The sequence below is a fragment of the Anopheles funestus genome, chromosome X (genome assembly GCF_943734845.2).
Source record: "Anopheles funestus chromosome X, idAnoFuneDA-416_04, whole genome shotgun sequence".
In the NCBI taxonomy this organism is placed as follows: domain Eukaryota; kingdom Metazoa; phylum Arthropoda; class Insecta; order Diptera; family Culicidae; genus Anopheles; species Anopheles funestus.
In genome coordinates, this window is record NC_064597.1 from 6,892,323 (window position 1) to 6,907,613 (window position 15,291).

The 15,291-nt window shown below is 43.2% G+C and overlaps 4 protein-coding genes across 4 annotated transcripts in view; 2 read left to right on the top strand and 2 right to left on the bottom strand.

Annotated features, from left to right (window-relative positions):
* The window catches only part of LOC125774178 (tRNA dimethylallyltransferase), a 46,255-nt gene extending 37,351 nt beyond the window's left edge, over nt 1-8,904 (top strand). Inside the window, exons 4-6 of the mRNA XM_049444517.1 lie at nt 7,845-7,989; nt 8,058-8,161; nt 8,237-8,904. Coding sequence (XP_049300474.1) covers nt 7,845-7,989; nt 8,058-8,161; nt 8,237-8,813 — 826 coding nt within the window. The 3' untranslated portion in view covers nt 8,814-8,904. The remainder of the gene's footprint in view (nt 1-7,844; nt 7,990-8,057; nt 8,162-8,236) is intronic.
* Nucleotides 1,983-4,507, top strand: LOC125774309 (general odorant-binding protein 45-like). The gene has a single exon (XM_049444587.1). It carries the CDS (start codon nt 2,547-2,549, stop codon nt 3,573-3,575), a length of 1,029 nt encoding a protein of 342 aa, XP_049300544.1. The 5' UTR covers nt 1,983-2,546; the 3' UTR covers nt 3,576-4,507.
* On the bottom strand, nt 5,141-7,850 carry LOC125774376 (general odorant-binding protein 45-like). Its single transcript, XM_049444610.1, has one exon. It carries the CDS (start codon nt 7,488-7,490, stop codon nt 6,576-6,578), a length of 915 nt encoding a protein of 304 aa, XP_049300567.1. The 5' UTR covers nt 7,491-7,850; the 3' UTR covers nt 5,141-6,575.
* On the bottom strand, nt 8,862-14,928 carry LOC125774095 (sodium-dependent neutral amino acid transporter B(0)AT3). The gene is made up of 10 exons (XM_049444510.1): nt 14,559-14,928; nt 12,863-13,376; nt 12,502-12,776; nt 11,823-12,427; nt 11,514-11,761; nt 11,150-11,257; nt 10,864-11,067; nt 10,628-10,785; nt 10,299-10,562; nt 8,862-10,223 (listed from the first exon to the last, which is right to left on the bottom strand). The coding sequence occupies exons 2-10, from the start codon at nt 12,953-12,955 to the stop codon at nt 10,025-10,027; spliced, it is 2,154 nt and encodes a 717-aa protein (XP_049300467.1). The 5' UTR covers nt 12,956-13,376; nt 14,559-14,928; the 3' UTR covers nt 8,862-10,024.
* Between the last annotated feature and the right edge of the window lie 363 nt (nt 14,929-15,291).

Below are 15,291 nucleotides of genomic sequence, written 5' to 3' on the forward strand. Positions count from 1 at the left end.
GCAACAATAAGATCTGTAAATTTATAAAGGAGTTTTCTCATGTATGTATATGCCAGACTCTGTAATACTAAATTACTACAAACGATGTATTTTGCAAAATATACCAAGTAAAGATGTAGCTGTACTTCTAGCCTAATCTAATATGAAGTTGTTTCTGAATCTTCAGCACGCAACACTTAAGTAAATATGTTATGAGCATTGTTTTTTTTGTACTGCCTGTGTATATGATATCACCTTTGACAACGCGAAAGCACGAACAGCGCGTACCATAAGGAACGGTGTTTGAACCTACCGTATAAATACGCTGTGCAACGGCCTCAAACAGCATACAGTTGTCTGGTGTGCAGCGAACAGTGTCTAAACAATAATGAACAAAATTTTCTTCCTAGTCGCGGTGGTTGCCTGCATTGGCTCCATCCAGGCGGAGCAGGTGTCGGCGGAGCATTACTATATGCGAAAGAGTTGGCCCGAGGCTCAGGCCGAATGTGCTGTCTACCTGCGAGTGCCGCACGAGCGTCTCCAACGCTACATGCGCGAAGGATACCCCGATGAGCCGGAGGTGCACTGCCTGGTACTGTGCGTGCTCGAGAATCTGCGCGCCTGGGAAAACGGAACACTTCAGGAGCATGTGCTCGCCAACTACTTCGTCCCGGCTACGGAAGACTGCGACAACGCCAAGCGTACTGAGCGGTGCCTGGTTAACCTGCCCCAGGAGTGCAACGGAGAGCCATGCGTGCAGGCTTACCGTGCCTTCCAGTGCTACTACCAGTACTATGGTACGCTCACCAGCTGCCCTGAGTACGTCCCAAGCTACTACGACGAGGACCTGCAGGAGGCCTACGATCTATTCTCCATGTTGGACGTGTCGGACGATACCCGCCGTAAGATGGCTGGAGGATGCTTCCCGAGCGGACCGGAATCGCAGTGCTTCTTCTATGCGTATGTGGTCCGATTCGGTGCCTGGTCTCAGGATGAGCCGCTTATGCACAATCTCTTCACTCAGACCAACGACGTTACCTTCAAGAAGGATAATGCCGAGACTCAAGCTTGCCTGTTGAACCTGAACAAGCAGGCCTGTAACAAGAGCAAGTGTGCGCATGTCACCGATGTCTTCTCTCAGTGCTTTGGCCATACTCAGCTGTACAAGCATCTGGTGGAAGTGTTCAAGAATGCTGCCGCCACGTACACCAAGCACTAAGAACTGGGTCGACCGAATAATTTGTTCCATCGGACAAAAGAATCAATAAATCACTTATAATTGAATGAATCTAAATTATATTATCGTTTTGTTTTTTTTTTTGCATCGTCTATGGAATGTCTCCTGATTAATATTTTAAGCAAATGTGTGATATTTAATATCTGTTTCGTGCAATATGCATTATGTACAATGGTTTAAAATATTTTAAAAATATTAATGAAATGTAGGTACAGCCAGGTCTTGACATAATTTGCCTAATAGTTGACTGTTGGTGGCTTATTCCACCCATTACCCATTAGTTAAATATAGTCTAAGAATATCTTAATCTAAGAATAATTAAGAATAGTATCGGAGAAGTTAATTAATGCACGTTAGTTAATACACTATAAGCATTATTTCATAAACATCGCTCCGGAGAAGCCTGACATGTGGATGAACTCTCAGGAATTGATCAATGAAACTGGAGCGGCGCGGTGGTATATGTGGTAAACGGCGCCGGTCCTCACGGTAGGACCGGGTTCAAATCCCATCCGGACCGTTCCCCCGTAGCAAGGACTGACTATCCAGCTACATGGTAATAATATGTCTCGTAAGCACAGAAATGGCCGGCATGACCTCAGAGGTCGTTAAAGCCAAGAAGAAGAAGTAGAAGAAGAAGCTAGAGAGAGAATATCAATAATGACATTTAGCTAGTAAGGGATACTTGTTTGAAGCAAACTTTTAAGAAATTTTTATTGGTTACTTGATTCTATTGATGACGAATAAACCGTCCCCATCTCGTGTTCTACAAACACCAGAAACTTTTAGTATAAGGTAACCTAGGATACGATATATAATGTATAAATGATGTATTGTTGCTATTATTCTTTTTGATACATTTTATTTTAAGATATGCTGTATTTACAACTAAAATCCTTGAAACATTAAACATTTCTTAAAGAAAAAACAAAAGCCGAATAAAAACAGTACGTTATATTGTACAAAGACTAATAAATACGCTAAATAAAATGATACAAGTATACAAATTCAACCAATATTTCAACAAAGAATGTTTCAACTATTTGTGTGCTTATTACACATGTAACCGCTGTACTGGATATGCTAGTACTAGAAAGATAGTACAGTATAGGCTTTTTTCTGCATGAATTTGTGATAACGCTTGGTAAAGTTTGATATGTTTTGAGTAACAAATGTATATACAAAGAGACTTCAGTGACGATTGTGAACGTTCTTTTGATTTTCTATTAACATTTTCTCTTGCAGTTGTTACCGGCAAGGTAATGGTGAAATAGATAATACTTATTATTGTTACTGTCACATAGTGAATTCGCGGTCGCGATTAAGTAACATGACATTGCGGCTAAAGAGCACGCATAATGCTTATGGCCTGATGTACATGTCCATACCGGTATATAAATGTGTCGCCGCCAGTGAGAAAGACATGCAGTTCCAGCTGAATTGTGTACAGCAACTAACTAGAGCAACAATGAATTCGTTTGCGCTTTCGATTGTCGTACTGGCGGTGGGAGCCATCTCCCTGTCCGCTGGACTACAGCACTACGTGGTGGAGAAAAGCTTCAACCAGGCGCAGAAGGAGTGTGCCGAGTATCAGGGTGTAGCACATGACGATCTGCTGCGCTACGTGAAGGAGGGCTACCCAGACGTGGAGGACGTACGCTGTTTGCTGCGTTGTGTTGCCTTCAACCTTCGCTTCTGGAACCACACCACCGGTCTGCAGAAACACATGGTCGAGGGACACTTCGTGCCGCGTCCGGATGACTTCCACAACGTGGAGCGCACGGAGGCCTGTCTGGCAGAGAACTTGTACACCTGCGACGATGATCTCTGCACGCAAGTGTACAAGGCGTTCCAGTGCTACTACCAGCACTACGGTGCGCTGAGCGAGTGCCCACAGTTCGTGGTCAACACCTACCATGAGGATTTGCAGGCCTCTTACGATCTGATGGGTATGATGGCTCTGACCCAGCACACGCTCCAGAACCTGGCCGGAGGTTGCTTCCCGAGCGGTGAGGAGTCCCTGTGCTTCTTCTACGCATTTGTGACCCGCACCGGACTGTACAGCGTGGAGGATGGTGCCCATCTGGAGCATCTGTACTACCAGTACAACGAGGAGGTATTCAACCCCAACAATGCCAAGACTGTCGCCTGTCTGCAGAACCAGAAGAAGCTTGCCTGCAAGAAGACCGTCTGCCAACAGGCCTACGACACCTTCCAAGCTTGCTTCGCTGAGTCTCACGGTCTGGAGTATCTGCTCCACACCGTGTTCGTCGACTCTGCCAAGAACTTCCTCGGTCAGCCTGTCTGCTACTGCGTCAAGGGCAAGACTTGCCCGATGCACCAATGCTATGGACGTTAAGGGAAACAGCTATCAAACTGATCGGCACGATTTTAAGCTCAATTAATAAACGCATTTAACAAATAATCATGTTTCTTTCTTCGATGTTAAAGTATCTTGTTTAAGTGTGTATGTACATATATGCAATATTGTATAATATTTTATTCCCTTTGATTATGCAAATTGGATATCAGACTTGGGTGACTTAAGTCGAAGATCAAACTTAAGTCGAAGCATCTATTAACCTGTTTTACTATCTCTTTCTGCTGCTCGTAGGAGTCTGCTCGTTTAACGGCTCGTTTCGGAGTCATAAAAAAACCCCGGCATAAGCGTATAAGTTAAGATTCGGTCATTTTACTCACTCATGAGTGTAAGCATGTAGCCGTGGTGAGTCGAGTTGCAAAAAGAGTAAATACGTGAGTTGAAACGAAACTTTTGATACACATGAGTTGAAGCGGAATACATGTGTACAATATCCAAACTAGCCAAATGAATATACTTCTTGCTCTGCCTAACTATCAAACCTGGATAAGCGAACAAACGGGTTAGTTTGATCGGCAAGGAAACAGGATACTCCTCTGATAAGGAAATTTTTAAATTTTTTAGATTTTTTTAAATATTTGTATTATTTTTCATTCTTTTTCATTCTTTTTTCATTTAAAGTATTATTTGAGTGAAAAGAAACTTATTTGAACCAATTGGCATTAAAATAAAACAATTTAATTTTTTTTGCAAAATTTCCCAAAAAAATCGTAAGGGGTAAGCCTTATGAAATTTTCGAGTGGAAAATTTTTTTGAAATTTTTTTCTGATTTTTTATTCTTTTTTTAGTTTAAAGCATTATTTGAGTGAAAAGAAACATATTGCAACAAATTCCCATTAAAATATATCACATTTTTCAATATTGCTAAATTGTTCAGAAACAGGGTAAGGAACTTGGTTCCCTGAATAACTTCTGGCACAGACATCTGACGGTATGGCCGTCCAAGAAGAAAATGTAGCCATTGGTGCCATCTATCGACCACAAGTTAAAGATTGGCGATCCGTTGGATACCGACCGAGTTATAGGCAAAATTTGGTGCAAAAATGGGGAAAATTTTCATTTTTTTATTAATTTTTGGATTTTTTTTATTATTTTTCACTCTTTTTTTCATTTCAAGCATTATTAGAGTGAAAAGAAACTCATTGCAACCCATTGGCATTAAAATAAAACAATTTAATTTTTTTTGCAAAATTTCCCAAAAAAATCGTAAGGGGTAAGCCTTATGAAATTTTCGAGTGAAAAATTTTGTTGAAATTTTTTTCTGATTTTTTATTCTTTTTTTAATTTAAAGCACTATTTAAGTGAAAAGAAACTTATTGCAACAAATTCCCATCAAAATATATCACATTTAAAATTTTTGCTATATTGCTCAAAAATGAGGAAAATTTTACATTTTCTCAAACAGGGTAAGGAACTTAGTTCCTCGAATAACTTCTGGCACAGACATCTGAGGGCATGGCTATCCAAGAAGAAAATGTAGCCATTGGTGCCATCTATCGGCCACAGGTTAAAGATTGGCGATCCGTTGGATACCGACCGAGTTATAGGCAAATTTTGGTGCAAAAATGAGGAAAATTTTCATTATTTTTTTTTGAATTTTTTGATTTTTTTTTATTATTTTTCACTCTTTTTTTCATTTCAAGCATTATTAGAGTGAAAAGAAACTCATTGCAACCCATTGGCATTAAAATAAAACAATTTAATTTTTTTTGCAAAATTTCCCAAAAAAATCGTAAGGGGTAAGCCTTATGAAATTTTCGAGTGAAAAATTTTTTTGATTTTTTTTTCTGATTTTTTATTCTTTTTTTAATTTAAAGCACTATTTAAGTGAAAAGAAACTTATTGCAACAAATTCCCATCAAAATATATCACATCTAAAATTTTTGCTACATTGCTCAAAAATGAGGAAAATTTTACATTTTCTCAAACAGGGTAAGGAACTTGGTTCCTCGAATAACTTCTGGCGCAGACATCTAAGGGCATGGCTGTCCAAGAAGAAAATGTAGCCATTGAAGCCGTCTATCGACCACAGGATAAAGATTGGCGATCCGTTGGATACCAACCGAGTTATAGTTATATATATTGATTTTTATATTATTTTTCATTCTTTTTTTTATTTCAAGCATTATTAGAGTGAAAAGAAACTCATTGCAACCCATTGGCATTAAAATAAAACAATTTAATTTTTTTTGCAAAATTTCTCAAAAAATCGTAAGGGGTAAGCCTTAGGAAATTAGTCAATCTTAAATCAACGAGGTTTATTTCGCATTGATCCACTATGACCGATCGGAGGAAGTCAAATTAAGAAAATACTGACCGGGGGGTGAACTGATTTCATAAGTGCTGACCGGGGAGGGAGTCATTGTTGGAGACCCTAACTGAAAATCCTCGGGGCCCCTAAAACTCTGGTTGCGACGACGGAATAAGTAAGGTATTACAATATTGTAAGACATGCATATACTCTACAAGCGCCAATAATTTCGGGTCACCTTTAGAGTGAGTACTCCCAGTCACTCCCAGTAAGAGTGTCTCTTACTCACTTTGCACATCTCTAGTTGGGGTAGAGTTCAATACACTATTATGTAAATATTACAAGGTGAAATTCTTCCCCTTTTAGATCGATAGCCATTTATTGGAAAATATTTAATAAACAGTGAATATAATATGAACAAACTATTGAGGTCGAAAGATGAGGATTGCTTTATTGAAAAAGAAACAGAAAGTTTGCTTACAGAATATAGAAACAAAAATTACATTAATCGTGTTTGGAGCTATTGAATTTGTTATTGCTGGATAGATTATTGGGTAGCCGGATGTGTATAAGTAAGGTTATGTTGTTCCATTTTGATTTTTTACTGTGTTTTTTTTTTGGTCGCTGTCGGTCTCTATGTTGTTTAAAGTTGACTGTCTGTAAAACGTTTTTACATGAGCTGAATAAGTCAACTTTTTTTAGATTAGAGCCTCAACAAAGCATTATTTTTAAACCGGTAAGGCCGGTGGCGCGACAGAAGAGACGGCTGCAACTAATCCTGCCACTATGCCGGCAACATCTAATTCAATACTGATTTTGATTCCTCCTTCAGGGAAACATTCTCTTAAGAAACGACCCGCTAAAATACACTCGTCCTGACATTCGCTTTTTAGTTGCTGATAACAGGTGCTGGTAGTTTCGCGGAATCTTGTCTCGTTCGCATAGTTATCACCCTGCACGTACCACCAATCAAGGTTGGGTCCGTGTTGATCGGTGTACAACCCGCTTCTCAACAAATAGCATCGCGCCAAGCAACCAATGTCTCGCTCGGACGGTTTTACACCTTTATGGCAGAACTGCGATTGCAGACCAGGGAACTGCAGCATGTTGGCACACTGCATTATTACATCCGACAGCTGCAGTGAAGTTAGTGGAACAAACTGGGGCGTTACTACGATGTTGCCGTACTGCTCGTAGTAGCAACGGAACGATTCATACGCTCGCTCGCACCCATCCACGTGCGATGCAGGATTGTCCAGGTGTTGCGACTGCAGACAGTGGTAGGCCCGGCGTTTATACTGCTTGTCGTCCGGATCCGGATGGAAGTAGTTGCGTATTGCGGGCTCCTGTACACCTTGTGTGTCATCCCACCAGCCCAGGTTAACACCCATGCAGCGTACCATGCATTGCGTTTCGGTATCATTCGGATAGATGTAGTCGTTGTAGACGCCTAACCTAGCACACGGGATACCAAGATAGCGTACGCACTCCTGCTGCGCTTGTGCAATGCTCTTCTTCTGCACACACTCTGGATATCGTTGCGATGCTGTAATTACAGTCGTAACCAGCATGCACAGTAACGCGATGTTTTTTACACGAATGTTTGCCATACTCAAAACTGCTGAACTCAGACTATAGAGCATAGATGCTAGAACCGGGGATATATATACTACTTCGCTAGCTAACTTTGCATGGGAAGTAGACCATTAGCGTTCTTTAGTATTTTGAGGCAAATAGAAACGTTTAGTTTAGACTAGAAGAATATGTTTGGAGACTAAACTATGATAGATGATAGACACAACATGCATTACGCAACATACAAACGAAGTACCGCGGCACGTCTCTCGCATATAGGTACGTCTAGGCACGTTATCAGAAAACCGTCACATTAGTATTCTGTTAGTGTCCAGTAAAAAAATCCCCATAAGAATAAATGTATGTTTATGTAACACACCGTCTAATGCACACACACTCCTAAACTGTCAACTCCTTTCCAGAGCCCTCGAAGTGTACATGGAATCCGATGGACAACGGACGATGAGTCAAGGGCTGGCCGAGCAACGAGCAGCACCAGGTTCCTGCAATCTGGGCGGTCCCCTTCGATATCGGAACGTTGTCATTATTTGGTTACGGTGCGATCAGGTTAGAAACGGTTTGAACTGAACTGACATACAAAACACGTTGTACCAGCTGTTAACTGTTGTTATTAGGAAACCTTAAACCATCGTTTAGATCAACGGGTGGATAGTATGGTTGCGCAAGGACTACTGCCGGAGATACGAGCATTTTACGAAGCGTACGTCAAACCGTACAAGTAGGTAGTACTGTCTGAATGTCTTGATGGCTCCATTTGTCAGAATTGATCACATTTCCACCCAATGTTTTGCAGCACTTGCGAATATCATCGTGGCATTTTACAAAGCATCGGTTTTAAGGAGTTTGTCAAGTACTTGGATTGCAACGGTCCGGAAACGGATCGTGCGTTGCTAGAGTATCGTACCGCGACTCGGGAAGCGTCCAGCTCCACACCAGCAGGACTGCAGCAGCTCGAGGATTGCCTTGAGTACCTAAAGCTGGTAACGCGCCGTTACGCCCGCCGACAGCTGCAATGGATCCGGAATCGGTTTTTGTGCGATACTGGGCGCGAAGTGCCACCGATTTACGCACTAGACACAACGGACATTAAGCGCTGGCAGGTGAAGGTGTCCGACAATGCCGTTGCCATCATCGATGCCGTACTTGATGGTCGTTCTTCACCGTTTCCCTGCGTACCGAAGATGGAATGCAACCGCGTACGGACGCAGCAACCTGAACGCACCTTCCACTGTGAGACCTGTCAGCGGGTTTTTATAGGCGAGCATCAGTGGCAGATACACATTCGGTCGAAAAAACATCGAAAGGTGACAAAACACAAAAGCACGGCGCGTGTGGACAAGCCTGCGGATGCAGAAACGGAACCAAACTAGTTAATGATTACAGTAATGCAGAAACATAACGAAAATATGAACAATTCGTTTGATTATACGATCAAGGTTGATCTTGTTTGACAACACCTTAGACCCACTCTATAACGTCTTCCTTTATTATAAATTATTATATATGTACAGACATGCGTGGCTACGAGTTTGTGTGTGTATATATATAATATGTATACTGCATTCAACAATCAAGATTCTTTGATTAGCGTTGTTGTTCTATACCGCGTACGCCACTCTAGATATATATATGTATATTTGTATATGTTATTAGTCATGGTTGCACGTTATTGTCGTATCTACTTATGTGCTGAAACGCTGAACGCCCATGGATCATGACACCTTTTACGGGAGATTGTGCACCTGAACAGCGTTCACCGACAGCAGTAGGTCCAGGCAACAGGTTATTGTCAGATTTTTAACAGTTTCAACTCGTTCGTCTTTCGTCTATGTCGGCTATTGCGAACGGAGCTCTCGGACATGTTGTTTTTTTTTCTTCCATTGGTTGGTTTAATTACGTTTTTTGTGGATTTTGTTTGTTTTTTTTCTTGTTTTGGTAAGAACATCCCAACAATAAATAACCGTCGATTGGGAACACATTGATATGCTAAGGTCGGTAGGTCAGCGACAACAAGGTGGACTAGCAGTGTTAATTGATGATAGATTTTTTTTTTTGTATAATTTTCAAGTCTTGTCATTTACGCTTTTCCTCAACTGTTGGATGCGTTTTGCACTGTGCTGGGCGTTTGATTGTTGGTTTTTTTTCTCTTCCTTTTGTTGTCTTAACTTGTTTTTTTTTGTTTCGCTTGTTACCTTTTTGTTTACGTTTAAACACTAAATTCGAACATTTATACTTAACATAGCATAGGATGGCTTTTTTTTTGCAACTGTCGAACCATTAAAGCTATTGAGTAGCTGTGTCTAGGTTATGTTGTATGTATAATTTGGATGTTACTATCCTGTGGACGTGGATGTCTCAGTTTAGCGTGTTCAGATGGTACGTTGCATGCTCCGGCTGTCAACTTAACAATGGACAGAAAGGGGGTGGGGGGGTTGGGAGGATCCTCGGATCTGGTAACGTTAATCACTATAGCACACTGAACTGTAACTGGTTTTGTTTACGCTATGTTACGGTAGGATAATAACGCTTGCTTTGTTTCTTTTTACAAACACCCTTTTTGCAGACGTCCACAACCAAAGATTTACTCCTCCTCGTCGAGCGGCTGCTCTCGCGGTCCATACGTTGGACAGCAAAGCCCTTCCGAACCGTCCGCGCGTATACAAAATAACGAGATCTCGATATCGGTTGGTTCGTGCGGTACGATACCGTGCACATCGCGCAGTTCGGCCGATGGGAACCAGGCCGGCTCACTGTCTTCGATAACGTTGATACCACATAGCCTACAACAAACAAACACACACAGAAGAAAGAGATGGATTTAGAGAAAATATTGTAAAACGCACCGAAGCACTTACCGCAGGATGGCCACACCAGGAATCCACAGAATGGACACAAGAATCAGTAAAATGGCCACTACAATACACCAATGGGGCCACTCGAGCCGATCGGTACCACCGGTTAGTGCATTCCATCCCGGGTAGCTGCTACCTTCGGAGGCAAGTTCCAGAAATGACGCAACTAGAATCGTAATCATTGCGATCGGTGATATATACTTCCAGCACAGCATCCAGTAAAGACTTGGTCGAGCACCTGTCATCAACTCAATGTCATCCGCAAACCTGCAACAAAAACCGGAACAACTTAGCAAACGGATCACCGGAAAAGCTGTTGCACGGCGACATACCTTTTAAGTCCATAGATATAGCTGACACCGATGCACTCGAAGAAAGCAATGATGAGCAATGTGTAGCTACCGGCAAAGCTATCCATCAGCTGAAAGATGTAGCTACCGGCGCCGTTTGCAAAACACATCGATAGGACACAGCACGATATGCACAATCCCTGGCGAAACGAAACGAATGTCAAACATTAATGCATCAGCTTACGTTTGTGGTACACGGTTCCGGTTCCATATATTACCCCAGTAATCATCTCTTTCGGTACGTTCGGAAACAGCTTCATGTCCATCAGCGATGTACTGACGCCCTCGAGCGTACCAAACTGTGAATCGATACCGAGTGTGAACAGCATCAGGAAGAACAGAACTGCCCATAGTTGTGCCGCCGGAAATTGGTTGATCGCTTCGGTGAAGATGATAAATGCCAGCCCGGTACCGGAAGCGCTCTGTCGTGAAGGAAGATACAAAACACACGATTAAGTAACGAATTGCCAAAAAGGATACGATGCGATAAAGCAGCATATTTACATTTTCTAGCTCCTTCTGCAGATCGCACACAGGCAATAGAGTATGTGATTTGTTCTGGCGTATCATTTCAGTTCGTTCCTCGATACAGCTGTCGTAGATTGAAGTAGCCTGCAATGAAGCATTATGTAAAGATGGTGATGGATATTATGTCTTCTTACCCAATTACAAAGACTTAATCAAATACGCAAACATAAAAATGAAATCGATTACATTAACTGGTAGAGTTCATGAGGAATTATGACGAGGAATATTTCAAACCTTTAACCTTTAACCTTTACCTTTAACATTAAATGGAACAGATGTTTCCGTCTTTGATGAAGTCGTTACATTTGGTAAGAATACATATAAATAAACCTCAACTAACCTTAAACCCAATCACTGAAAATACAACCACACCCGCAAACATAGACGTGGAGCAATTGGTAATGGAAACAACGAGAGCATCGCGGTAGCAGTTGTTGTTGGCTGGATTGTATGAGCTGAATGCAATCAGTCCCCCAAAAGCAAGACCGAGCGAGAAAAAGATTTGCGTACCGGCCTCTAACCATACGACCGGTTCCAGTATCGACTCCCAGCGTGGTGTGAAGAGATGGGCAATGCCGTCCGATGCACCTGAAGTGAAAAGAGTGAAAAGAATGGCAACGAAGAACAAAGTGTCTAAACCTCGGCTTACCCTTGAGCGTGATGCCACGAAAGAAGAATATGATGAGTACCACGTACGGGAATATGGCGGTTATGTAGACGATCTTGCTCGACTCGGTAATGCCCTGTACCATGCAGAGGTAAACAAGCGACCAGGCGGTGATGAGTGCCAGCGCAACGGTGTAGTTAATCTGTACCGGGTCATTTACGCTCGGCGAAACTTGAAGTGTTTCCCGATACCAGTAATACTTGGTGGGCGATGATACCACACATTCCGGCTCGATATCATAGGTAAAGTTTTTAAACAATCGCTTCGGACATTCGGCCCACGGTAGCGGTGTTTCGAAGCTGTGCAGCAGATAGATCAGGCACCAGGCGATGATGGTGTTGTAGTACAGGGCTACTATGTAGCTGACGAAGGCGGACGAGATGCCTATGCCGCCGAGGTATGCGGACACCTCGTGCCATACACCGATCGCACCCTTGCGCAGTCGCTGACCGATCGCCAACTCCAGATAGAAGATGGGCAAACCTTGGAGCAGTAGCATGACGAAGTATGGTACCAGAAAGGCACCGCCGCCATTTTTCTGTGCCAGATACGGAAAGCGCCAAACGTTACCTAGACCGACCGCGTAGCTGAAGATGGTTTTGGGGGAAGAAGAGAAGCGTATTAAGAGGTGTGATGGAACGAGTTTTCCAGAAATCCTTACCCAATGGTAGCGAGCAGGAACGTCCACTTGCTGTCCCAGCTTTCACGCTCGTCTTCCGGCCGTTCGACGATCGCGGCCTCCTGCTGCTGGGATACGATCGATGCCTGCATGGTGAGCTTGCGTGTATCCTTGCCGGGCGGACCGGTTGCCGACGGTCCAATGTCGAGTATGCGGCCCATCGGTGGATCATCATCGCTGATGAATGCCTGGTTCGTTGCACCGTACACGACATTTTGGGAACCGTTCTCAGCACGCACCAACCGGCTACGTAGCTCCTGTGAAAAAAACCCCAAATTTAAAACACGATCAATTGCAATAACCAACGCGGATGTGATTTGGTATCTTCGCCGTCAACACCTACTCTTAGTTCAAGCTCATCTAAGCTGCGTACAGTCGCCTGCTGGATCAAATCGCGAGAACTCTGCCTGCGGAACAGATGTGCAGTGTTGGCCATTACCACCACACCACTGGCCGGGGGAGGGGCACCACTACCGTGCCACCAGCACTAATCAACCAACACACCGCCAAGAAGCGAATGTAAACGGGGCCGGGCGTACGGGCGCAAAATGCCGATAGTGAACCGTCTAATAATGCTGTTTGTAACGATTTGTGCGTTGCGCTTTTGTTCGTCTCGTACGATCACAAAGTGCTATCCACCCGGTCCTGTTCCGTTCGCTGCTCGGCCTGTGCCCTGTGTCTGTACTGCGACCTGGTGGTGCTGCTTCCGACGGTGTGTGCCGTACCGTCCCGTGATGACTTCCGCCTTACGGATATGGGTTGGTGAAAATCGCGAACCGAGCTAGGTATATGTGTGCGGGCTATTCGTGCATGACGTGCTTCCAAGACAGCAACACTGCTCCACCAAGTTTAAGATTCTGCGCGTGTGGAGTCGCGGGGGTGGGTTGTTGTTTGCAAGATGCGGGTGCAGTGGTGAAAGATTGTGCAGATTTATGCAAAAAAAAAACACACGAAACTCGGTGTTGTGCCGATAACAACAACAACAAAAAAACAAAGAAAACAAGAAAGAAAACATTCGAACCAAACAAAGAAAGAGAAAAAGGACAACGAAACACGAAACATGAGGACCAGCGTGAATGGTAGAACTTGGAGTGAAATTTTAAACTGGCGAATCGGTGCAAAAAAAAAAACCCCGCATTACCAATCAGGGCACCCATTATCGGTGCGTTTCTTCATGCATTTTAGCTTTTGCTTTTTTTGTAAATCTACCGTACGACCATGCTTTGACGCAACAAGACACCACGTGACATACAGACTAAAGCCTCGCCAACACGTGCAATCTCTAGCAAATCCTGTTCGCTACAACATTATTTTTTTATCCACTCTTCGCTGCTCAAACTTATCACGGATCATTTTGATTTATTTAACATACAAGGAATGAAGTGGATCGGTAACAGTGCCCGGACACTAGCAGCTCCTTTCACAGTGTGTGCACATCGAAATTGCTCGAAACTTCAATCAGCCAGCTCTTTATCGATGTTGTGAAATTAGTGTTGCTACCTTTGAAACCTACGGTTTCCTACGAACCATCGCTTTCCACCGTACATTCTCCATGCCAAATCAGGCACAAAGGAGGGATTATCGTACGTGTGTGCTAGGTAAAGCAACAACAACAACGAAAATCAATACATCGAACGCTGGATGATCGGTTTAGATATCATGCAACAAAACATGCGACATCCTTCCCGGGCCCAGTCGGGGGACCGAGATGTGAAGCACCCGAAACTTCCACCAAAAACGGTACCGAAAGCGCAATTGTGTGCAAAATTCGAAAACTTCGTTCACAATTTTCTGTGCGAGGGTGAAACGAAAATTTTGTGCTAGGATTATTATTACATAACACTACACACCCGTCACGCCTTCATTCGCCCCGTACGGGGAATCGAATTGGCGAAACGTGAAAGGATCGTCCTGTTTAACTTGTGCCTTTTGGGAGATGCTTTACATCGATTCTAGCACAATTTTCGGGTTGATTGCAATTCATGCTCATACGTTTGATAGCTGACTGACGCGGGGGGTTTCAGAAGTTAAACAATTACCCGTTTCCCTGCGACTGTTGCGCGGCGCTACGAAGAGACGGATCATGTGATTGGATACACACAAGACACTTGTACGAGCCTTTTTTCTTGTCTTTTCCTTCCCCTCCCCTTTGGCGGATTATCTTCCACTCCGGAGATACACTCTTTGCATCCACTCCAAAAGCAAGTCGGAAAATTAGTACGGAAAAGCAATGGTTGAAGCGTTCCGACGGGGACACGTTCCGTGTGCAGATTGGTCCGGGACCACTCCGCTGGTCCGTCCGGTCAAAAGCACTGCCAAAGCGAAAAGATATATTGCACGTTCACTTTGAACTACGAATGCGAGTCAACTGAAAGCGCCAACCAGCGGTCTTCAAGCTTTTCCAAAAATTGGGGAGAAATATTTCAACACCAAGTTTGAGAGAGAGAGCGAGAGCGAGAGTGGAAAAACAGGGAATTGAGTATGAAAGTTGCTACTGTTAGAATTTAAGTGAATGAACTGTACCATAGGTTCAGGACTTTTCCCCCAACAAAAAGGACACATTACTCATTTCATTCTACATAAAAAGAGAACTAGTACATTACTGGGGAGAGCAATACTGTAAGCGCCATCCAAAAGCTTTCGTCCTTTTTAGCTTACAGAAGTATACGGAAGCTTCCAAGAGACAAAAAAGATAAGGAATAGAAAAGGACGAGAGCGTACTGGAGAGTTAGTTGTTTGATACGTAAATTGGAGTATTTTTAACTTAACTGT

Excerpts from the sequence above, each read along its gene's own strand:
- LOC125774309 (XM_049444587.1), top strand. The coding sequence starts at position 2,547 with ATGACATTGCGGCTAAAGAGCACGCATAATGCTTATGGCCTGATGTAC.
- LOC125774376 (XM_049444610.1), bottom strand. The coding sequence starts at position 7,490 with ATGCTCTATAGTCTGAGTTCAGCAGTTTTGAGTATGGCAAACATTCGT.
- LOC125774095 (XM_049444510.1), bottom strand. The coding sequence starts at position 12,955 with ATGGCCAACACTGCACATCTGTTCCGCAGGCAGAGTTCTCGCGATTTG. Across the intron at positions 11,762-11,822 it reads TCGTGGCATCACGCTCAAGG|GTGCATCGGACGGCATTGCC; the intron begins GTAAGCCGAGGT and ends TTTTCACTTCAG. Across the intron at positions 11,068-11,149 it reads TGCAGAAGGAGCTAGAAAAT|AGCGCTTCCGGTACCGGGCT; the intron begins GTAAATATGCTG and ends CCTTCACGACAG.